Raw genomic sequence first — 23925 nt, forward strand, 5'->3', positions numbered from 1 at the left:
ATAATTTGTCAAATTTCACTTTAGTCTCTCTATAATTATAAAAAAATATTGTACACACACGCACCGCGTGTGCAGGGTAACTGGTTAATATGATGTTGCGTACTATTAATGTGATGTTCTGCGCCATATTTTAAGAACTAAAATTTAAAAAATAATAAAAATTTTCTTAATATAATGAAAAAAGTGAACTCAAAAATTCTATTATCTTGGTTTAAATGGAGATAATTAGTAAAATAATATTGATCAAATGTTTTTTTAAAAAAATAATATTTTATTATTTTTTTAAAAATGAAATTTGACTAAAATCCGAACACTTGGATTTTTTTTATAAGATTAGAAGATAGACTCCATATCTCCATCCCATTATTTTATTTTATTCTATTTTATTCATTCCGGAGAAGATTTGTACAACACGTGGCAAGATGGAGTTGTGTTTCTCCCAACGAGGGGCTATCTCAGAAGTATGTGGTTTATGTTCCTTTGCAGTCTTCTTGCCATGGAGGTACTTCAATCTTCTTGTCGGCCAGTTGAAACCCAATGATCTATTCGATTATTCTAGCCTGAAGTGTATATGTATATCGCAAGGCGAAATAAATGGCCACCGGATCCTTTGGCACTTCAGCTTCGTCAATTGCACGCGTAGCCCTCGAACACAGGTCTCACGCCGAGCGCTCCTGGTCCTTTCTCGGTAACGATCTATTGTTTACGATGAAATTTGTGAAAGCCACTGTCTTTGCGTGTTAATCTGACTGGAAATCCTTATCAGTGTATTTTAGGTGCAAAAGTTATAATTTTAGGAACAATAGTGATGTTAAAGCAGAACTCCGCAGCTGGAGGAAGAGGAAGAGCTTCTGCGTGTCACTCACAACTGCGTCATCTTCGATCAAGTCGCTGGAGCATCCTGGAGGGAAGATGGTGGTGGAGCTGGTGGGGGCTTTCAATCAGCTGACGGAGAGAATCACGAGTCGGGGTCAGACAACTGTGCTGTCTAGCAGCTCCTCTCGGTTGCTGTTTAAGGCCCTTAAACTTTGCATTCCTCTACTCCACATTTTGCCAGTCCTGCCCGATGGCCGCTCTCCCCTCACCAGAGCCCTCTCTCTCGCCCTCATTCTGGCCGATCTTCAGGTTTTTAACTTGCCTAATCCATCCATTTTGCTCTCCTACTTTTAGGAATAAATCTCAGTTGATTGTGAAGTTTAGATGAACAATGTTCAACTGAAGATAAGAAGAAAAGGGATTGTATCATTAATTTTAATTTCAATAAAATCATCGGTTGTGATGCAATTTCAAGTGAAAATTCTTTAATTGTTATATAAATTAGAGATTACATGATGAAAATGGTGTCTTATGCCATTATGATCTTAACGTCACTGGATCGTTATTTCTTAGACGAGCATGCTTGTCAAAAGAAATGACGAAATATTCGTTCTTTCAAGGTCCCTCAGTCTTTTATACTGGCTGCAGATGGACGCAGAGGTTATTTGTGCTGGAATTCTGAGAGAAGTTCTAGAGGGAGGTGCCATATCCATGTCCGAAGTGAGGGATCGTATTGGCTTAGGCACTTGTCATTTGTTACACGAAAGCTTGCGTTTGAAGAATATTTCTTCAATGGTGGAGACATTGGACGATGAGAGTGCTTCTGCATTGAGGAAATTCTGCCTCACCTACTATGATGTCAGGGCTATAATCCTAGATCTGGCTCGGAATCTTGACATGATGAGGCATCTAGATCATCTTCCAAGGTACAAGCAACAAGTTATATCTCTTGAAGTCATGAAGATATATGCCCCACTAGCACATGCCGTTGGTGCCAACCTTTTATCACTAGAATTGGAGGATCTCTCATTCCAGTACTTGTTTCCCTTTTCATACCTCTATGTAGATACATGGTTGAGGAGCCATGAGACTGGAAGTAGGCCTTTCATCGACATATACAAGGATCAGCTACTACAGACCCTAAGAACCGATCCTTCTCTGGCTAGAATGGTAAATGACATCTCTGTCGAAGGCCGTTATAAAAGTCGTTACAGTACCATGAAGAAATTATTGAGAGATGGCCGAAAACCTGAGGAGGTAAATGACATCTTAGGACTGAGAGTAATATTGAGTCCTGCGTCTGGAGTTTCTTTGTCTGAAATCGGAGAGATGGCATGTTATAGAGCTCGTGAGATCATCCGATCTTTATGGACAGAAATACCGAGCAGGTCTAAAGATTACATCTTGAATCCCAAGGCAAATGGATATAAGAGTTTACATATGGCTGTTGACATCAGTGATGATGGTAGGACAAGACCACTGATGGAAATACAAATAAGGACAGCAGAGATGGATAAGTTAGCAGCTGGCGGAACTGCATCTCATGCTTTGTATAAAGGTGGTCTCACTGATCCAGATGAGGTTAGCACTATTGGTTGTAAAACATGAAATGTAATCTTCTCTTAAAGTCGGTTATTAATGGTTAACTTTTTTCTATTCAACTTTCCTCCTTGGTCAGTCTAGATTTTAGAATTCTCTATGACTGTATGATTACCCAAATTATATAGGCGAGATCCAAAATTAATACGCAAAGCCTACAAATGAAGTTCTTTTTTCTAATGGATTCTGATAACTTTTCAGGCAAATCGTCTTAAGGTGATAATGATGGCTGCAGCTGAACTAGCAGCATTACGCCTTAAAGATTTTCCATCCACAAAGCATATAGGTCTAGAGATTGATAACAGAAATCAGGTTTTCCGCTTAATAGACAAAAACGGAGATGGTAAAATTAGCATCGAGGAACTAATGGAAGTAATGGAGGAGCTGGGTGCTCATGGAGATGATGCTCGGGAGATGATGCAACTTCTTGATTCAAATAATGATGGTTTCCTTAGTTCAGATGAATTTGATTTTTTTCAGAAGCAGGTATGTTATCAGTGACTACCAATAAGAGTTCTAACAGGTGTTGTATATTCATCTAACTCATCCAAACTTGTGTATCACCTTGTTGAAGCCTCACAAGATGAAAGGCGTCAAGTCTGTACAAAATTTGAGCTTTCCAATTTGATGATCAGAAGTATCAGATCGATAAGGTCTTTGTAGTTATGGTTATCAATCTGATTCTTCTGATCTAAAGCAACACACTAAGTATGTTGTCCTTGTGCCACCAGAACAGACAGGATGGATATGCTTCCTTAAAAAGATCACTGATCTTTTTTCCTTTGTTTTAGTGAGACCCACAAATGCGAAAATATCAATCATATATACTTTTATTTCTGCTCTTGTCTAACAGTTATAATTGTTGATATCTATTATTTCTGCTGTAGGTTGAAATCTTGCAAAATTTAGATGACAAAGATGCTCAATGCAAGACAATGTTGAGCAAGAAGCTTCAAATGGCAGTTAACAGTGGTTTGATTCCCGTGTACAGTAATGAATTCGGTGACAAGCTTATAGTAAACTAGTGTCTTATTTATCTTGTGTGTACACTTGGAGGAACCTATAGTATTTAGTATATTTATGATTCAAATGAAAAGAAGTTAGTATAATATAGGCTAGTATTGTCATTGAATGGGATCTTACAAGTAAGAATACGACGGTGTCATCGACAGATTAAAAGCGTGCATGGTTGTCAATTGGACACTTTTCCTTTAAATAATCTGTGTGTTGTCTGACAGGTTATTGGGTTTCTTCAGGAAGTCAATAGCTTTAGATTTTGATCATTTTATGATGGAGATTCTTGTATGTTAACGCTAGAGATGGGTTTTTCTGTTTGGAGAACTTATATTATATTCTCCAAGAAAAAGAAATCACGAATAATGTATTTGTATATTTAAAAAATCTTAGTTTGATTTGAGAAATCAAATGTCTCTATGTGATGATTTATTTTTATTTTACTTTTTAAAAAGTCTCTTTGTGATAGAAATAAATGCTTTCAGCCTGGTAACAAATGTCTGGAATAAAAAAGTACTATTGAAATCTAAATCTAAAGAAGGCAAAAGTAACTATATATAAATTTCTCAATGACAATTTAAAATACGAGAAATTGGCCTTCAGTCTTCAGCCGTCGTTTTTTTTTGTGTTCAGTCCATGGGTACTTTTTTAGTACGACATTTTCACATGAAGTGTACCACATTTTCACATGAAGTGTACCACATTTTCACATGACATAGTATCATAATTTTGTGGGTAGGGAGTGAACCTATAGACGATGGTAGAGGTGTCAATTCGGGTGGGTTAGGCCGGATTGAGCGTCAGTATTATTCAAAAATTGTCCAACTTGAAAACTTTCAACCCGAACTCGAATCAACTCGATTAACCAAAAAATTCAAAAAAATTTTAATTTAAAGAAATAATAATAAAATCTATATCATATATATGATTATTGTAGAAAAAGAAAGTATATTTATCAAATTAAATAAATAATTGTTTAAAAAATAAAAAATATTTAAAATAAATATTAAATTATGAAAATTTATGATATACGGTAATATTTATAGTTTGGCATGTTACGGAACAGGGATGAGCGGCTTTCTTTGTGACTTGTGGTTTGTGGTTCTTTGCAGCCTCTTTTGTGGCAACGTGCGAGTGTAGATATTTTCGAGGTACGTATGTCGTTTAGGAGCCCAAGTTAGGATTTTGAGGCTGCAGATCAAATTTAAGTAAGGAAATCAGACGATTGAGGATCAGAATTGAGTTTCTGTTTCGCATACTAACTTCCTCCGCTTGATAATTTGCCGGAGCAACACTGATTGTGGAGGCCATTTCAATCTCCTTGCTTTTCGTTGATCTATTGTTGCAACATTGTGGGATCTGCTCGAGTGAAATGCGATGATTGAAGGGTGCTGCTGATAGTTAACTCTTAAAAGCTAAATAAATCTAAACGAGTTCGTTTGTTTGATCGATTCCTTAGTTCAATTTCAAAGTGGTGAATTGATGGCGCAATTTTCGTCGGTGAAGCGCCTCTTCAGTGGTGATGCTTTGTCGGTTTTGGGGTTCGAATCCAAAAAGGACCCATTTCACCACCACTGTAAAGTTAAAGATTTTGGTGGCTGCGGCGGCGCAGGATTAAGATTCATTTCCTACTCACCATCAGTCAAACGAGGAACTCACAAGTGCGAGCTCGGCTTCTTCGATAGTTTCACAGTGCATGCTTCCTCTTCGGCAGATCCTCGTAATAACTCCGATGACATTTCGTACGAAATCTTATTGGAGGAGCATGTGGAGCTTCAGAGGGATTATCTTTCCGGTTTTAGAGGCTTGGTCTTGGACATTTCCTACAGGTTTGCCTTCCGTTCTCTTCTTTCCACACACTCACTTTGTGCTGATTGTTATGGGCACTCCACATTCCAAAGAGCATTCGAATTACCTCCAAATGCTGGGCTTAAATAAGTAAATAACCCTTCCCGAACTGTACTAAAAAGAGAAAAAAAGAATCTTTTTTTCCGATTCTTGTAGGTGTACATGATGTAGAATTCATATCAGCATACCACGGGACAAGCTAGATTATAAAAACTGGAGTGCTGAGTTTTCTTTGTAAAGATGATATACATGAATTGCCCCTGATGCTAGGCCTGTCAATGTTGTCTGCTGGAAGCGTGCAATTTGTTTGGAATTCATGGATAAGGTAAGAGTTTTTGCTTGCGTGCTTCGATTCATGTGTAAGAGTATTTTGTGATATATATAAAGAAAAAGAAAGATGAATAAGTTAACGATATGCCAATTTTCCTTCTCATCCATGCGTCTTTCCAGTGTGCAGCCCAGAACAATATTTGATCTTTACTTGCCCTTCTCATTTCATCTGTACTTATGAACCAAATTTGTTCAAATTGCAACCTTGCAGTTTCATCTTCTAATTAATTGCAGGCTGATGTTTTAGAATATTATGATCAAACTGTAAATTCTCCCAGCGGTTCCTTCTATATCCCTGCAGTCTTGAGGGTAAGATGTGATCAGGGATTTTATTGTAGTTATCCTTTTACCATCAGTAATTTTATTTTTCGAATTTCCTGCTGATTAAATTTCTTTAATTTTTGGATTATTCCCGATTTTTCATTCAAACTAATCAATGATACTTTGTTGCATTCAAAATAATCAATGATACTTTGTGGCATCCACTCTCCCAGGTTCCTCATTTACTACAAGTTCTAAAGAGGAGGAAAGTCAGAAGAAGCCTTAGTCGTAAAAATATTTTATGCCGTGACTACTTCACGTGTCAGTGAGTTCTTGATCCATAGAATCCAGCTTTGAATATTTGGGCATTGATTGCTGTCATTAGCTTGAATCTTTTTCATTGAACTGGAACCTTTTTCCACCCCAAGGACTAACAAGGAAAGAAAGATTTACAATTTTACACTAGTGGCAACATCTTCTTATGCTTTCTTTTATCTTACTTTAAGGTCCGGCTACCTAACTTTTCATTAAAATCGGGCTTGGTGTTTTTGCTGAGCCAAAGCCTCTTTCCAAGAAGAGATTTACGTCTTTTGTTTGCATTCTATCAATATTCTAAGGCCAAGTTACTTGGTACTAGTAAGTGTGCAAGTTTCTTGATTGTGATTCACCAAATTCCTTTGTGAGTGACTACACAGAATGAAAGAATTTCATAGTTCTTCAGAATATTGGTTACGCAACTATTTCTGTTTATTAACTGATGTTTTGTAATGATAATGCCAATAAGTGTCATTGAACGGCATAGCTGTCAATGGTCTCTTCAGCTAGAGTCAATAATATAAGCACCTAGATGGGCCCATTAAATTTGCTAAAGGCGCGGTAATAGCAATCTATAATCCTTGAGTAATTGCGAGATGGTTTTATTTTCCTCAGCTTTTCACAGGATGACTCATAACATGAACAAGCCTTTAATCATTCAGTGCTTATTAGTTTTTACCGTTGATATATATATTTTTACTTTCCAGATACTGTGATTCTGCTGAGAATTTGACCATTGATCATGTTCTTCCAATGGCACGGGGAGGAGAGTGGACATGGGAGAATCTGGTAAGCAAAGCCTATATTGGTTCTATTCTTTAGTGTTAGTTGTTTGGCATATTCGAAAATCAAAAGTGCGTACTTTCACTGATGTTTTTAACAGGTTACTGCCTGTGTCAAATGCAATTCGAAGAAAGGTCAGAAGACCTTGGAGGAAGCAAATATGAAATTGGTGAAAGTTCCCAAGGTGAGCCCAACATATACATGATATTACCTAGAATCAAGAGGATCAAAGTGAGAAGAAGCAGAGTTTGTCGATGCTTATTGCCTGGATTAGGGGTGTAAATGGGTCGGGCTTACATAAAATCACCGTGCTAACTCGAGCCAACGTTCAAATATCTGTTTTTGCTATGTCTAGTAGACCCTTTAGTAAAATTCGAACCCTAATGAAGTTTCGACCATCTATCCTAAGGAAAAGGACATTCGTTTTAGCAGTACAATGGCCCGCATATCATATTTAGTTACCTGAATGTTAAACATACAATTAATCTATGTTTTATTGCAGGCCCCCAAGGACTATGATATCCTTGCCATACCACTAACAAACAGTGCTATAAAAGTGCTTAAAATGCGGAAAGGGATGCCAGAAGAGTGGCGGCAGTACCTCTCGAAGCCATATGCAGCCCCCTGACAGCATCATCGTCGATATAAAAGTAAGGTGATTAGTGTAAACTAAGCTTTTATTGACTTTACCAGGCCTTGTAATATAACTAATCAACTCTTTCCAATATAGTAGAATGTGTAATTAAGTGGATTATGGCTGCATGAATTATCCATTTTCATGCCAATCATCATAAATTGATCGGAGATCCCATCCCACATTGGAGTTTGTCTCGCAGCATTTTCCGGTATTGATTGCTCATCAAGGCAAAATACAAAAATTAAATACGAGTTCAGTTCAACTAACTAATAGGTTGGTATTCCAGTAAAGAAAACACCAAATACAATGTCATCACTTCAAAATCAAGAACGAAGAATTTACAAACAGTAAACAACGCGTGCAATCCATCGTCAAAGCAACGTGAAAAAACAACCATTAATTTTATCAGAGGGAAGCTAAAATTAGCAAACAAGTTAAAAAATAATCAACAATGCCACAACGTGAAGAAAACAACCATTAGTAAAGAATTCACTCCACACATGACACGAACAATAAATTATGTTTAGGCGCGAAAGGTGACCTGTTTCGGTTGTTATCAGTGTCAGCGAGAGCCAGTTGAGGTGTGGAGGCATCTGCAGTTTCAAGAGCCATGGCTCACCAACTTTTTTACAGCAAAAGACTACGATCGAGGTATAGCAAAAGAACCCAGTTCCTTGTACTGGCGAATTTAGCAACTTCGGGATTGGCTGCCATTGATTATGAAAAAGACGCATAAAATTCGAGAAGGCCCGAGCGGTTGTCTCCAACGGCATGAGCTTTGGACAACGGAGAAATGAAAAAAAGTTGTATGAGACGGTCTCACGAATCGTATTTTGTGAGACGGATCTCTTATTTGGGTCATCCATTAAAAAATATTATTTTTTATGCTAAGAGTATTACTTTTTATTGTGAATATCGGTAGGGTCCGGAGAAAAACATATAAAAAAAACAAGGTGTGGTTTGGTAGCCGCTGAGTGTAGAAAAAATTATTTTATTTTATTTTTTAAAAAAACGAATATATAATTGTATTTGTAGCTCAAGCCGCCAGAGGAAATATTTTTATTTCTATTTTAATTTTTATATAGGAAATGGTCAGATTATTTACAAAAAATACATTAATAAAATAATTTAAAAAATCAAACACGAGAAAGCTTGAAGAAATCCATTTCTTCTTCTAACATTCGCTCAATTTCTTTTTTCTTAATTATTAATAATCTTAAGATTGATAAATTTGAGACTAAATATTTCAAATCCATAATTTAAATCAGTTGTCCTTATTAGAAAATCTAAAGGATTTTTATTTGATATTCTTTCATCATTTAAAATTACTGCTCAAAAATCAATCCAGGCTAACTTGTAGAAGGCTGAGGATTTATAATTGGCGCTGTGGATAAGCTTGTGTGACTGGATTGACTACACCAAAAAAGGAAGAAATTGAGCTTCGAATATAGCTTGTTTGGTTATGAAAATAAAGAGACTTGGGATCGATGGAAAAAACCCTTTTTTTGCACATAAATATATCAAATATGGTAATGTAAATTCTCTATTTTTTTGGTCTTTCCAGTACCCATATTTTTTGAGTCTCGGAAAGCAATCAGCCGGGAAATGTCTCGACAGCCTTTAAGTTCTTTGTTCCTATCATAGGCCGTTTTTCGATCGGACAATTGCGAGGCGGCTATAATTGAATAACCCTTTTTTTAATATATAATTACAAGATAATTGACTCAAAAGAGAGACAATAATAATAGGAAATAAAGTTCTATATATCTTACTTTTTGATAGTACGTACATCATGCGAATTGAGTAGGGTTTACACATGTTATTAAATGGTTGTCTTAATTGGTAAGAGATGAATGCTATAAAATACATGTACTAGTGCATCGACACTTCTTCCTTTTGCATCGTTTTTAAACATTTTGGTCTCAGCTGGTGCCAATGATGCCGTGATATATGTCTTTGATTTTTTGTAGAAAGGCTTCCCTGAAATTTTAGCACCACATGCATCTTCATTAATCACTTCAAAACCGAGGCTGGCCTGGATCGAACTTATAAGATTTTCTATTTAAGGAGTCTTTGAGGAAAATACTAACTTAAGTTGAAAATACTAATTTAATTATGTTCAATCGAGGAGAATTAAAGATTACCTGTCGGGCTTGAAAGCCAGGTTTTTGTATGCATACCACTGCAGTTAAGTACAAGACAAAATATAGATCCATCATTAATTAAATCGATTTTATTGGAAATTTAATTGGATCCTTAGTATATCGGTTTCTTATTTTGTTAAAATATCGGTTTGAATGCGTATTATAGTTAGATAAATTCAATACATGTGTATATATATTTAGATTTTTAAAGAATAACCCATTCGAATTTTCCGAAATTTGGTTCTTTTTTAATAAAAAAAAATTATAAGTTATTTGGTCTTAAAAGGGCTGAGAAGAACTTACACCAGTATATCCGATTCCTACCAGCTCAAGAAGACCTGGTACCACTGGAAGCTTGTCAATAGCCTGCATTCAAGTTTAATTTAAGAAGAGAAATTAAAGTGGTTAGATATGAAATTAGAGAATTAGTGAGAACGATTAGTGAAATTATATACAATTAATTATTGCATACGGATATCATTCCAGCAGAAGCCCACAGTCCAACGACTCCAGCCACTCCTAGAGAAGTCACTGCATACTTATCTTCAACTTTGTCCCACTGTACCAAATAATTTACCACAATATTAGTACAACTTTAAAAAATGTGTAAAATATTTAGAGTTTGTTTGATTAAATTTGTCGTGAATGTTTGTCCTAGAGGTGATTTTTGTGACTCATGATCAGATCTTACAGCTTCTTGAATAGTTTTTATAATCTCTGGAGTCTCGGCCAGCATCACGGCATCGGCCGGGGGATCTCCCGTGGCCATGGCAACTACGTTCCTGGCGATCTTTCGACCTGAATCATGCGAAACAAAATTTATGATAATCCTAAACTGGAGGTCACATATGAGCCATGCATCATGCATGCGCGTGTGTCGGGTGTGGAGGTACTTACAATAAGCAGTGGTCTTGGCAAGGCGTGTGGGGGAGTGGACAACGGCAGGGAGTGCATGCAGATTGGGCAAATTCACGCATTGCGACGAAGACGCGGCGGTGGCAGTTGGATGGCGAGGTGCGTCGATGAGGGTGGATGACGAAGAAATAGAGAGTGGGGTTGATGTTGTTGAGGCCATTGCTTCACACTAGAGTTCCGAGCCACCCCTCTCCTCCCGTAATTATGTTGGAACAAATTTATAACAGTAAGCCGTAATTATGTATAACTACTTCATATATATGTCTCCTTTTTCAACAGCTTATACGTGATGAAATTTAAAGGAAGTGTAGGATTCGGGAAAGCCACTCGTTCCTATCAATCTGGATAATGTGGATCGATGGCCCGAAACTTGGATGACCATTTTATGGTGTCCAATATATTGGATAAAATGCTTGGGAACAAATTATATTGTGAAAATACAATATTAATGCTCCCCAATATAAAAATCCATATATAGCAGAGACAAAATAATTTAATTGAGCTCGTCGCAAAGTATCAATGCGACGGACCCAGCAGCAAATTGAGATCTAAAAGTTTCCAAATTCTCTGTAACCATCACCTTAGACTTAAACCACACAAATGTCACCATGATGCTCTAGCCTTACTAGATTTTTCAAAAAATTAAATTTGGAATATGATTCATCAAAAGAAATTGCGTTTGCATTGAATAATACTTATTTAATTTATTTATCCTTCGTTTAGAAGATTAACCACCCCTATGTCGATGACTAATTATATTATTCTCATTTTGATTGAAAGATTTGGATATGAGGAGAGGAGATGATTTGAAATGACTTCACGTTGGGATAAATTTGAAATTCACACATTGACTCAAAACATTATTATTTAGAATTTGAAATATTTTGTCAAGAATTATTATTATGAATTTGTAATCCCTAGTTTTAAATCCACCCATGCATCCATCCATATGGAATGCAACCTAAATGTTTCTACCCACGCAAAGAAAATCGAACTTCGAAGTCAAAAGGGTTCGATGATACCAAAAAGGGAGTAAAAGATGAGTGCTTCAAATTGACGTCCTCTTAATTTGATTGATTTAATTATAGGAGAGATTGAGAGAATCAAATTTCCAGTCAGCAAAATAAGGCCACAAGCATATATATAGTGAAATAAATATACTTGGTTTAAATAAATGTCTATCAACGAACATCATCATCATCGTTATCATAATCATTATTATTTTCGTGTTTTCTTAATATCGACTTTTACTTACTAATCGTTTATTAGCCATGCGTCAAACTCTAATGCATTGGACCAATTAAATTCAATTTTGTGCAATTACATCAGTCATCCTCAGATTTAATTATATGATATCATAAACAATATTTTTTTAGATGATTTTACATTTATGGTATTTATCTTGTACTCTATATTTCATATTCATGTGCAACAATGACATATCCACTGCTTTTTCTTCCATTTTCTCAAGCAAATAATTAAAGCGTTCGTCACAACCAAGATAGCACTTAATTTTGTGGGACTTTTCAACGTCAACACACAATATTGTTCTCTTCCCTGAAATAATTCTTTGCCGAATCCGCAGTTAAAAAATATTGCTTTGAAACATCTCGATCATATTTGGCTTTAATTTAATGGACTTTGTATGATTGATATCTTTAGGTTTATAATATATATATGTGAAGCACGCGAGGAGTGCTTTCCCAAATCTATCGTAAATCAATTACCATTGTTTTTATACATACGCACCTTGTAAAAATTACTCGTCATGCCGAAAAAAAGCAAAATATATATTCAGATTTCATCCATCAACGCTGCAGCCGAGATAATTGGATCCAACAAGAGGTATTGACCCCAAGAATCCTTTCTTCAGTGCCACGAAAAAGTCACACCTCACATAGACTCGATAATGCTATTGATTATGGTTCCAGCCTTGTACTCCAGCTTCAAGACGTCAGAACCAGGCTCAGACCCACCATCCCGTAAGCCTCGTCCATCGACAGCCCGCTGACCATTTTCGCCGCCACAGGCACCTGTTGTGCGCCTCCTAGCACGGGGGAAAGAGCCACCGTGCTGTTCATGAGTTCTTGAAACAATGGTGGCAGCGTTATTTGCGGAGTGATGGCCTGGTTTTTATGGGAAACAAACGCAGAAAATTGGTTGTAAAAAATGGAGAGTCGCTTGTTGGGGTTTCTGGCGGCCACAGTGATCGACTGCATGGCGCTGTGGAGATGAAAGGTCGAGAGGTTGCGTTGAGTTCATACACAGCTGTACTAACGACTCTGAACTTGGATTTTCGGGGTCGATAAACTAGCCAAACCGTGAGAACCGCAATTCCAGCTAGTACTAAAACGATGGCGATGAATTAGCAGATAAGTGGGAGTCTGCTTCGATTTGATGGCCTTCTCTGCCTTCTTTGTGCATAATCTTCTATTCTTCTTCCATCATTTTTTGCTAGTTTTGGTTCTGATCTCATCAACTTATTATATAGAACACTTATACAAAGTTGGAGAAAAATAAAAGGTGATGGCTTTAGGGATTATTATTGGCTATGTAATTGTAACTCAATTAAAGATAGTTCGGAAGGGTTTCTAGTTCGTTTGGAGAAGAAGTTTTTCTAATGATAAAGTATTCGTTTGCTCAAAAATAATAATGGTTATTAAGCATATTACATTATCCAATAAATTTTTTACAAATAATTTATTTAATTTTTTTTCCGTCCAAAAAAATTACATATAATTAATATGACAACGTTGGCCGAAAATCTTAAAAAAACATGTAAAAATTTCTCCATCCAAAATCAAGCATTAATAAATTATAAGAAAAATTCCAATTTTAATATCGTAAGTTGATTTATTTTGGATTTTAATCATATAACTTCACAAATTATTGATTTTCATATAATAACTTAATGGAAACGATCAACCTATACTAATTTCGTTTAGTCGCTAATCAATGAAAGCTTTTACAAATCATAGATTTTATCAACTAAATTTTAAGACGATGTGATTTATCAAGATAGCTAGCTGCTCTCATATCTAATCATCCTTTTCTGTTAATGGTTTTAAGACTTTCCAAAAAAGATAGCAAACTTGAAAAGAGGACAATATATGTTGGAAAAAGAAAGAAAAGAAAAAGGGACAGCGTGATTTTCCGATCAATTAATGAAACCTCAAAAATGAATATCTCCCCCCTATCGTATATCTTGGTTTCTCTTCGTACTACGCACATTATGAATTTCGAACTCCAGGGCGGAGCTTGATTTTAATCGGAAGGAATTTAAACATCACCTTACTGTTTAGTTGATCTCCGAAATTACTCGAACAATTCGATTTCATCCAAATAAATTAACGATGTAGGTAACAAGAATGAGACCAAAAATGTTAAGAGCACGTATCTATTGCATATGTAGTAGATGATATTAGTTTGGAACACCAGGGGACCGTGCCCAACCACATCAATGTAATTCACCTTTCTCTATCTTTATTTGCAATTATGGGCTTTAGGTGGCTCGGTGGTTGATTGCATCGTCTTAATCATAGTAAGATATTAATTCACTGCCCCCACCATATATTATATCACAACTGCCATGAAATAAGACCCACCACCAATTTATATGCACCTATACCCCACAAGTTGCAAGCTTTACTAGATATATATATCTAATGCAACATACTTTTAATTTACAGACTAGGTAGTTAGATCTTCTGTCCAAAGAAATAACAAGTACACACCACACATATAGCCTATAGGGACTATATTGTTTTCTAGGACTAAATTAAGCTAATGATCGTCTCGGCTGGACAGCATGAGCATAAGCGTTAATGGGCAATCTCAAGTCCCACCAGGCTTCAGATTTCATCCCACAGAAGAGGAGCTGTTACAGTATTACTTGAGGAAGAAGGTCGCGTTAGACAAGATCGATTTGGATGTGATCCAAGATGTCGATCTTAACAAGCTTGAGCCCTGGGACATACAAGGTTTATCGATTACTATGAACACATATAGGTTTTTTATTATGAAAAAATATGTATCTGTGTATGTATATATTTGTTGGTGTAGAGAAGTGTAAAATCGGATCCACTCCTCAGAATGACTGGTACTTCTTCAGTCACAAGGACAAAAAGTACCCAACTGGCACGCGCACGAATCGTGCCACGGCTGCTGGATTCTGGAAGGCTACTGGCCGTGACAAAGTAATCTATGGCAACTCGAGACGAATTGGGATGAGGAAGACTCTTGTTTTCTACAAGGGCCGTGCCCCCAATGGTCAAAAATCCGATTGGATCATGCATGAATATAGACTCGATGACAGCAGTACTAGTACCTCAATCACTACTAGTTGTGATAAAAATCATGTGGAATATGTAAGTGAAAATCAATTTTATAATCTGCAGGATTCTAAACTAGTGAGTGCTCATAAACGTGTATTCACCATATAAAAAAAATGATATTGAAGGTGACCATTGATGACGTACTGAAAGAAGAAGGCTGGGTGATTTGTCGAGTGTTTAAGAAGAAAAATCACTGCCACAAGGCATCAGCTGGGAGCCGTATGCTTAACACTGCAGCAATAAATGATTTATCATGCGAATATGACGATGAAGAAAGTTTAGAGAAAATGCTCCCACCATACTCATTCAACCCAAGAAATCAAGTGGTGCCCAATGATATGATGAATTTAAGCCGACGATTCTTGAAACTACCAAGCCTGAGAGATATTTCCAGTGAAGAAGAAATTGCGGATCAGTCTCAAGGATCCATTAACTATGAAAGTTACTCAGAAATATTAGAAAGCAGTGGGCTTCAAGATTGGGTAGCTCTAGAGAAACAGACACATGATCAGCTATCATGTTTCATAAATCAAGATCATGATCCCGGATTATTATCGACTACGTTTGTTAATAATTATAATTATGGTAATAATAACCATAGTCATTATACTGATCGATTAATGCCTCAATTAAACGAGCAACAGAGGACCGCACTACCGTACCCTACCGCCAATCCGCTGGATTCTCAGAATGACTGCTATCTGTGGAGAGATCATGGGCTATTTCACTTGTCTTCTTAATTACTTCTATAAGTAATTAATACAAACATATTTTAATGCACATGATATAGTCAATAATACTGATGTGCAGGGACTATATATATATTGGAAAATTAATAAATATCTAATGCTCTAGATATTCTACAGTTGACATAGTAATAGTTTTGACATCCTACATTTATAATACGACATCCTGGCTATATCAGGATGCCAACAAGTAATCTCACACATCCAATTGGAGATTTTTAATCAGAAAGTAATCATGCATACGCAATTTTTTCAAAGTGACAATCTCTTATGTTTCAAGTATTGGCTAAAGGATTTGGTGTGAAGCTTATTTGATCAGCACAAATGACTTGACACCTAATTTGTAATACCATAGACAAGTATCTATAATAAAAGTGTAATCTAGGAATTATGTGCATAAGAATTCCCACTACAATAATTTCGTCGATATATCGTTGATCCCAAGTTTAATCTGTGTGGCCTAAATAGGATAGGTCCGAACCATCATTCTTTATGCCATACAGCACAGAGTTTAGGTGAAGGAGAAAGAGAAGGTTACTTTGTGAAAATCATGTAATTAAAGGTTTTTAAATGTAGAGTACCAAGTCTATGTGGATGTTCGGGGCCCTAAATTGCAGAATGAATTCAACACTCAGATGAACAAATGGTTGAATTTTACATGAAAAACCTTTCAAACATGGCAGCAAGAAGTGGAGCAAGGTACTTAAAGAAGAGAAGAGTTTAACTTTAAATATGATTTCCTTTTTCGAATGCTTACCAATTTACAATTGAATTATATAAAGCAACAAAAGTTGTATTGACAAAAGTCATCAAGAAGAAAAACAAGAGGAAAAAATCTCATACTCCTGACAATGCTCTTTTGAAGATCTAACCACCTAGCTAATGACAAATTGTGATTCATGACATAAAAAGATACGTCCATCTTTATCGATTTTTTACAAAAAAGACGTCCAGTTAAGAATGGAAAAGGTAGAGCAAATGTCAGAAAATAAAAAATTACCATACTGCCATATTATTTGCATCTGCGGGCATAAATAGAACGTTCAACTTGCCTCTTCTTTATTCGAATCAGAGGTCCAGACAATATCTTTCAACCCAGATGAGAAGGTTTTGTAGAACTGCCTCATGATAAGTAATTGCAAAAAGAATTAAGGTAGTCCATACGCATAAAAATATAAAAATGATAGCTACTAGTTAGATATTGGCATGCCTTGTGGAACTCCAATGTGTCCCCACCAGTTTTACGGAGCTCAACCATGTGCAATGAAGGAGCCACCTCAAAAACCTGAAGTGAACAGCAGCCAGCTTGATGTTGATGAAAACCAGAAGGTAAGATCACATCATGCCGAAAAAAAAAGACTTGTGAAATAGTTTACACTATTGTCCTTAATCCCATAATCAACATCCATGAGCTCTCTTTAAATTAAGCTTTAAGCAATTATATATTGAGATAATTTAATTAATTCACTATCTTTGACATGCCACTTCATTTCATGAATATGGTTTCTTATTAGAAACATAAATATAGTTTTCTATGAGCCAGGAGCATGCATGAGACATAAAGTTCCCTTCCCTTTGTGCAAAGTTTCACCTCAATAAACTACGATTTCTTGGACTAGTATCCGATCCCGGGAAGTATCTTGCCTCATTACACTATTATTTCTAACTGTAAGCAAGTCGATCATCGAATTGATACGCAGAATGCAACAAAAAAAACAAAATTAATTCACCCAAACCAAGTTAATACCTCTGTAGCTACAGCAAGCTGCCCTTTCCTTCCACTCTTGTCACCTTGTAACTTCATCTGAATATGATTAGGAAACTTTCAGATAACTATTGCGCAAGTTAATATTATCCTTCGGTTTAGGTACGAAAGAATTGTATTATCACCTTATAGTTTCTTTTGTGAACATTAAACCCCAAAGGTTTAGCTGCTTCCTCAATTTTTGACATTATTTCATTTGCTGGACATGTAGATGTAAAGCGAGTTTCTCTCTTCACCAGGCCCTGCTGTTTTTTTTAAACCGACGCAAAAGAGATAAAGATTAGGAAGAAGATAATTTGAATTCAGTTATTCACAGATAATGGTGGAAGTTTTCTCGATAACTAGAATATAGCTAGAGCCATAAAACGTTGCAACTACAAATAACCTGAATAGGAAATTCGCCTATATCAAAGAAGGAGAAGTGGATGGTATGTTCCCAAACCGACTTTAACAATAAAATACACGTCAAACACCACCACCAAAAGGAGGAAGAAGAAAAGACACTTGAGATAACATACCATCTGCTTATCGAACAAATTTTCAAGGCTGAAACCCTGAGACCTAGATATAAGCTCAAAGGCATTCATGGAGACAGGTTTTTCTTTTCTTTCTGAGACGAGATAGTCCTGCAATCGAATATGGAATCAGACCGAACCAGATGTAGTCATGCGGCGTCAGCAGGTTATTCCAAACCACAACACCATTTGAGTTTAAAGTTTAAATACGGATCAAAAAAAATGTAAAGCTTACTTCAGAGTCATTAAAGACAGCATCAACATCGTCGAGATTGACATCCTCTTCCTGCCTAAAACAGGGTTGCTTGTAATCTTTCTTGAACCAATCATTTTCTAGAATCTCAGGAATGGTAATTCGCTGGAAAATAAAATAAATACAAAATTAAGAACTCAAATATCTTTCAATTAAAGCATATGCATATGTTAGGCTGTTAAAATGGTGAAATATTTGCTTTGGTGATAACAAAAAGGTAGTTGTATTGCTAACATATTTTCACTGCTTGATGTGGCATAAAGAGTAAACTACTGATTAAGGTATTTCAGCATATACACTTGAAGCAATATTAAAATACAATAGGAAATGTTACCCAAATAAATGACAGACTCATCTGACAGAGCCAACCAGATGAAGTATACGGAAAAATTTGTAACGGCTAGTTTATAAATGTCAACATTTTTAAGGACTAGTTTTCTGCGCAGGCGGAGGTAAGCAGCCTATCTACACCATTCAAGAACAAATTCAGGTGGAGGTACGCAGCCTAACCAAGAAAGACATCGAGCCAAAGAAAACAAAATAGGGTTGAGAGCTTTTCTCTTACGATTAAAGAAAAACCTGCCCAAATTTAAAGCTTCAGAATTCAATTAAGTGAAGAGTCAAATCACTCAACATAACTGATTAGACTAGTACACTAAGGTCGTAGCATGTGAACATTAAACAATATGTAAAACTAGTTTGTACTTAGCCGACAGTGTAAAGCTATTCAATTCTTAAAATTAATGTGTTAAACCATTCAATGATTAATTGAGGGTAGTAGAAGATGTAAAATTGCATGAGAGGTAATCTTGCCGCTTGTACAAGGGTTTGTCTAGGCAGAATAATTCGGAAATTTTATGATCCACCCGGTGTAAAACACTTGGTGTAGTATCCACCATTCATTTGGTGTGGCACCATACTACATATATTTAGCATAAATGTGAACTTATTATCTGTATAAAAATACATCAAATAACTCAATCATATCATGTAAAATATATTTAATTTGACATTTCATCAACTCACCCTCATTCGTATAAAATATATTTTTTTTAGTTTATCAAATTTTCATTTACAAGAAAAATAGATATAAATTTACTGCCAATAACTTTGGCAAATAAATAATAAATATTATTCAATCGTAATTGCACATCTCAATATTATGATGTGAAACAACATAATATTAGCTACTGTAATTAAAGGACAAAACTATACATAATTGTCTAATCTTAATCCACAGTCGATATTCCACATTCTGTCCAATCATTTCAATAATCACAATATATTTATCCATATATAATCACAATCTCCAATGTAGAAGCAAAATAACAAATGGAAGATCCAAAAATAAAGAATAATTTAACGGTCGAGCAACAGGAAAGTGTCGAACAAATAAGAAGATGATGTTTATAGTTTTGGAGTTTACAGTGAGTGGATTTGGATCCAGAATACGCTTAATCAGCTTTTTAGCATTGGTTGAAAACCATGGTGGAAATGAGAAATCAGCCTTGTAAATCTGAAAGAACACAGAGTTGTGATGACACTGCAACATAACTCAGAACACAAAACAAGACTTACTTAGAAACTTACTTTCCTGTACAGAGCCATGAGGTTGGGCTCCTCGAAAGGCAAATATCCAGCCATTAAAACAAAAAGAATAACTCCACAAGACCATACATCTGATGTGGTACCATCATAGCCTTTATCATTGAGCACCTAATGAAAGACATTTTAAATAATAGTAACCAAAATGTGCTTTTGACATCATGGTTCCATAAACTGCAAGTGGTACCTCTGGTGCTACATAATTTGGTGTGCCACAAGCCGTGTGAAGCAGCCCATCTTCCTACAGTAAGAATATGCATCATGAGATTTTCCTTATGGTATCCTCAATACAGGAAAACCAAATACTTCAAATGAATGAAAAAAGAGTTTCGATTCCCAGACTATTTATAAAGTACTCATGCAAATAATAGATACGTGATACAGGCAATTCAGCAAATGATTAAAATCTCCACAGTGATGGATATTTGCAATTTGAGCAACAGAAACCGCATATACCTACCCGGACCTGCTTTGAAAATGCACTCAATCCAAAATCTGAAACTTTAAGAACTCCATGAGAATCCAGCAACAGATTCTCTGGCTGAAAAGATAATAAGACAGATCACTTCTTCATGAAAGAAGACGATTAAAGATTCTGAAATTTTAGCTTAATAAATAGCTTATGAACCATCAGACAGAGAATGGACTTTCTTCAACCTTCAAATCTCTGTGGTACACACCTCGACTGTGGCAATAATCCACAGCATTGATGAGTTGTTGAAAGTACCTCCTAGCTACGCCTTCTTTAAGTTTCCCTTGTCTAGCCTATAAATCAATGACAGATGTAATCATTCCAATTGTTGCTGCCACCACATCAATCATTCAATCCAGAACAAACTCAAGCATCCAATAACCAGTGAAGCAATGTCACGTTAACATGGTTTTAAATGCCGAATATGGGGCAAATTGATTTAAAAAGCACAATAAATCGAAACTTACTATTTTATCAAATAGTTCTCCTCCACCAACATATTCAAGAACAATGTAGATCTTTGTTTTGCTTGCCATAACCTAGCATAGGTACAAAACAAGGTATAGACAGCAGTTGTATGTACCAATGAGAGTTGGCGAACAGAGACAAAGCTGTATTTAAAATCTAAACATTCAATCATTGAAACAGGTCACTGGATACCAACTAAAGCAGCTATAGGAAAAGTTGCAAAACAGTAATATAAATAATTTTTGTGGAATATCTTCAGGAGTACATTAAAAATTTTTAAGAGTAAATGACAGCACAATCACTCTGTCAACAGGCATTACGCATGGTGAAACAGAAGTAGAGCCATACTCCTCCTGTCCTACATTCAGAAATAAGCCCTTCTATAGGTCACTTTTACTAACCATTTGCCATGTTTACAGGTGCTTAAAAAAGGCATACAAGAAGAAGAAGAGGGATAGGGCACGAATGAGAAAAATGAAACCTCTAATATATTTAAGACATTGGGATGCTTGATCATCTTCATCGTTGAAATTTCTCTTTTTATCTGCAAAAAACACATGCAATTTGTGGGTGAAAAAAAGAAAGAAATATATACATCATTGGGCAAGTAATTGGTTACAACTGGTATTTTAGTATCGTTAGTTTAAAAATTTTAAGGATACATGAAATAATTTCCGTCTGCGTAATTTTTTCAGCCAATTTCTGCAATTTTTATTATTTATCGTATGTTTTCTACATGTAACTGAAATTTCATGTCTTTACACAGGAAATCCAAAACAAACAATTATATAAACAAACGTGATGAAGATTGGTGTGCGTATTGAATCAATAATATATCAACAGAATACCGTAAGAAGTGTATAAGTGAAGAAAAACGTTTATTTTCTTCTAATCATACAGATTTATACATTATACACAGCAAGAAAGCGATACGATATATATATAAATTAAGAACACCTGTTCAACCATATGACTACTGAGCACTCGATGACGATCGATGATTTTGATGGCGACGGCGTATTCCCCGGTGCTTTGAGTGTTTCTGGCGAACTTGACCTTGCCGAAGCTGCCTTCTCCGAGGGTCCTTCCCAGCTCGTACTTTCCCACGAGCGTCCGGCTCCCCATCGCCGCCGACGCTCTGCTCATTTCTCCAGCCGTAAACTAAAATCCAAATAACCAATAATTTTCTATTGATATTCACGAGAGAGAAGAAGTAGGCGTACGAGATTCATTTTATGATAGAAATGGGAAATAAGGAAGGTATGTAGGAAAGGAGCAGAGGAACGCTCATCATTCATAATTACCAGTTTAACGTACGTTCCTTTAATTTTTATTTTTATTCTTAAAAATAAATATAAAACTTTCCTATAATTGTGCACTATATTCATCAAGGAATCTAATTCCTAAAAGTTAAATAACCCTACTCGATTCAATTAAGTCTTTGAAAATTATACATATGAAATTAGAAAATTCTCTTCTCGAATGTTGGAGATAGTTTCAAGTCCATAAACTTAACATAATATCAAATCTTAAGTTCATTATTATGTGTTGGACTGTTCTATGGGTCATCTGATAATATAAATCTAATGATTCATTTGTTTATTACTAGGCGTGATGAATATAATAGATGTGACATTACTAGGCGTGATGAATATAATAAATATGTCACATCGACTAAATTTAATTCTTGGGAGTTATATATATGGATTTGAACAATCATCATCTCTCNATACTCTGACGAGCATATCCTCTATTGAGCTAGTTTTTTGGTGGAGTTGATTTGGTGAAGCCATATTTAAAATTACAATTATACCTTAATTATGTAACTTTAGTAATAAAACTATTTTTTTACAGCAAAACTTGTACATTTATGGAGAAAAATCATTTGTTACAAGATTTTCTAGTCATGAGGTGAACTCTCCCTTCACCCACACAAATGGTGAAGGGTAGTAAGAAGAAAAAACGAACAATTTTATGAGCCACATTACTAACCAATATATACTAATGAATAAAATCTGAAACTATCGGCTCTATCACTAGCTCATTAATTTCTTTAGCACAGAGATTTACATAGTCCAATGTCATCTTTAGAGGTCGTGACTGCTTGTACCATCAATAAAAAAAAAACTGACATGACTTGAGTATCACGGAATTGCTTGTCATAGAGTATCTTGATGCCTTCCCTCATTGCCTCTAGCTCTCCTATAATCACTGAGATTGGATTTGAGATTTGTTTACCAAACGCCAGAAGGAACATGCCTTAGTTATCCCGGAGCACCCCGCCCGTGCAGTAGCGATTCAAAATCTCATTGATACGTGCATCGACATTCAGCTTTAGGGCACTGTTATCTGGTTGCTGCCACTTATTGACCGAGGGTTGCTCCTTATTATTGCCCGAGGGTTGCTCCTTAATTGTAGTCCTATCAGCCAAAAGAGCAGCTTGGAAATCAGAAAGGAAGGCCTTGCTTCAAGTGATATTCACTTCGTTCAAGCGCCTGCCATTCCATGGAGGTAGGGAAAGGCTCCAAACAAAAGACCTTCATTTTTGCTTTGTGTGCTCTGATTGGTTATCCGCTGATTAAAAGAGTCGTCTTCGTAGTCGATATCCATCTCGCACTGAGTATTTCGCCTACAATAAAAGGGTTGAAATTGTTATTAATAAGTTGAGATTCCAAGAGACTTCCTTGATCAAGGAGTACTCCTCAGTCGCTTCTCGTAGCCATGATCCGTTCAGAATACTGATTTTCGATGTCAAGCTTGGTACCCAGTTATCCTCAAAAAGTTTAATTGATTTTCCATCCCCAACACGCCGAAGTAATCCCCTGTCAAGAATTACCTTGCTCCAGATAAATGATCACCAAATAAATAATGGATTATTACCTAGCCTCGCATCGCATCGCATCCATGACTTTCCCATGCCTAAAGTAAAGGCCCTTGAGAATATGGGCCCCTAGTTTATTTATTTATTTATATTTTCAAAATTTTAGAAGACTATATCACCATAAATATAAAATTTATAGCAATCATTATTTTTTTTTCTACTTTTTCTTCTTAATAATCATTATGCTAGCTCACCTTGTTATGGATCTTCAATTTTATAACCAC

General features: G+C 35.9%; 5 protein-coding genes, 1 long non-coding RNA gene and 1 pseudogene across 15 annotated transcripts; 4 read left to right on the plus strand and 3 right to left on the minus strand.

Moving 5' to 3' along the window:
* Positions 1-370: 370 nt before the first annotated feature.
* On the plus strand, positions 371-3827 carry LOC140957706 (probable GTP diphosphokinase CRSH, chloroplastic). Its single transcript, XM_073415058.1, has 6 exons — positions 371-502; positions 586-688; positions 767-1125; positions 1465-2397; positions 2617-2901; positions 3303-3827. The coding sequence occupies exons 2-6, from the start codon at positions 595-597 to the stop codon at positions 3438-3440; spliced, it is 1809 nt and encodes a 602-aa protein (XP_073271159.1). The 5' UTR covers positions 371-502; positions 586-594; the 3' UTR covers positions 3441-3827.
* A 671-nt stretch (positions 3828-4498) lies between these two features.
* LOC140957709 (uncharacterized) lies at positions 4499-8397 on the plus strand. Of its 3 annotated transcripts, none has more exons than XM_073415068.1 (8): positions 4499-5258; positions 5548-5602; positions 5842-5916; positions 6102-6193; positions 6891-6972; positions 7067-7150; positions 7469-7616; positions 8164-8397. In XM_073415068.1, the coding sequence occupies exons 1-7, from the start codon at positions 4912-4914 to the stop codon at positions 7592-7594; spliced, it is 861 nt and encodes a 286-aa protein (XP_073271169.1). In that variant the 5' UTR covers positions 4499-4911; the 3' UTR covers positions 7595-7616; positions 8164-8397. The 3 variants fall into 3 exon arrangements, with proteins under 3 accessions (XP_073271169.1, XP_073271168.1, XP_073271167.1); XM_073415067.1 differs by having other exon boundaries at positions 8237-8397; XM_073415066.1 differs by lacking the exon at positions 8164-8397 and having other exon boundaries at positions 4500-5258; positions 7469-7770.
* A 948-nt stretch (positions 8398-9345) lies between these two features.
* On the minus strand, positions 9346-10883 carry LOC140957710 (protein CURVATURE THYLAKOID 1B, chloroplastic). Its single transcript, XM_073415070.1, has 6 exons — positions 10645-10883; positions 10439-10545; positions 10220-10306; positions 10051-10113; positions 9748-9785; positions 9346-9583 (listed from the first exon to the last, which is right to left on the minus strand). The coding sequence occupies exons 1-6, from the start codon at positions 10820-10822 to the stop codon at positions 9526-9528; spliced, it is 531 nt and encodes a 176-aa protein (XP_073271171.1). The 5' UTR covers positions 10823-10883; the 3' UTR covers positions 9346-9525.
* Positions 10884-12365: 1482 nt separating this feature from the next.
* LOC140958130 (NDR1/HIN1-like protein 12) lies at positions 12366-13027 on the minus strand (annotated as a pseudogene).
* A 1269-nt stretch (positions 13028-14296) lies between these two features.
* On the minus strand, positions 14297-22118 carry LOC140957707 (CBL-interacting serine/threonine-protein kinase 9-like). 8 transcript variants are annotated; one of them, XR_012171672.1, is made up of 16 exons: positions 21778-22117; positions 21302-21364; positions 20820-20891; positions 20538-20645; positions 20341-20421; positions 20068-20121; positions 19866-19991; positions 19702-19791; positions 18258-18380; positions 18026-18133; positions 17633-17755; positions 17490-17546; positions 16953-17027; positions 16743-16860; positions 15141-15227; positions 14297-14628 (listed from the first exon to the last, which is right to left on the minus strand). XR_012171672.1 is itself a non-coding variant. In XM_073415059.1 (15 exons), the coding sequence occupies exons 1-14, from the start codon at positions 21964-21966 to the stop codon at positions 16786-16788; spliced, it is 1344 nt and encodes a 447-aa protein (XP_073271160.1). In that variant the 5' UTR covers positions 21967-22117; the 3' UTR covers positions 14297-14628; positions 16743-16785. The 8 variants fall into 8 exon arrangements, 7 of the variants coding, with proteins under 7 accessions (XP_073271160.1, XP_073271161.1, XP_073271165.1 ...); XM_073415059.1 differs by lacking the exon at positions 15141-15227; XM_073415060.1 differs by lacking the exons at positions 14297-14628; positions 15141-15227 and adding an exon at positions 15380-15739.
* On the plus strand, positions 14416-15736 carry LOC140957128 (NAC domain-containing protein 66-like). The gene is made up of 3 exons (XM_073414261.1): positions 14416-14642; positions 14725-15029; positions 15122-15736. The coding sequence occupies exons 1-3, from the start codon at positions 14471-14473 to the stop codon at positions 15734-15736; spliced, it is 1092 nt and encodes a 363-aa protein (XP_073270362.1). The 5' UTR covers positions 14416-14470.
* LOC140957711 (uncharacterized) lies at positions 15746-16389 on the plus strand. The gene is made up of 2 exons (XR_012171673.1): positions 15746-16116; positions 16328-16389. It is a non-coding gene; the product is annotated as an uncharacterized lncRNA (long non-coding RNA).
* Positions 22119-23925: the final 1807 nt, after the last annotated feature.

Source organism: Primulina huaijiensis, chromosome 14 (assembly GCF_012295235.1).
Source record: "Primulina huaijiensis isolate GDHJ02 chromosome 14, ASM1229523v2, whole genome shotgun sequence".
NCBI classification, from domain to species: domain Eukaryota; kingdom Viridiplantae; phylum Streptophyta; class Magnoliopsida; order Lamiales; family Gesneriaceae; genus Primulina; species Primulina huaijiensis.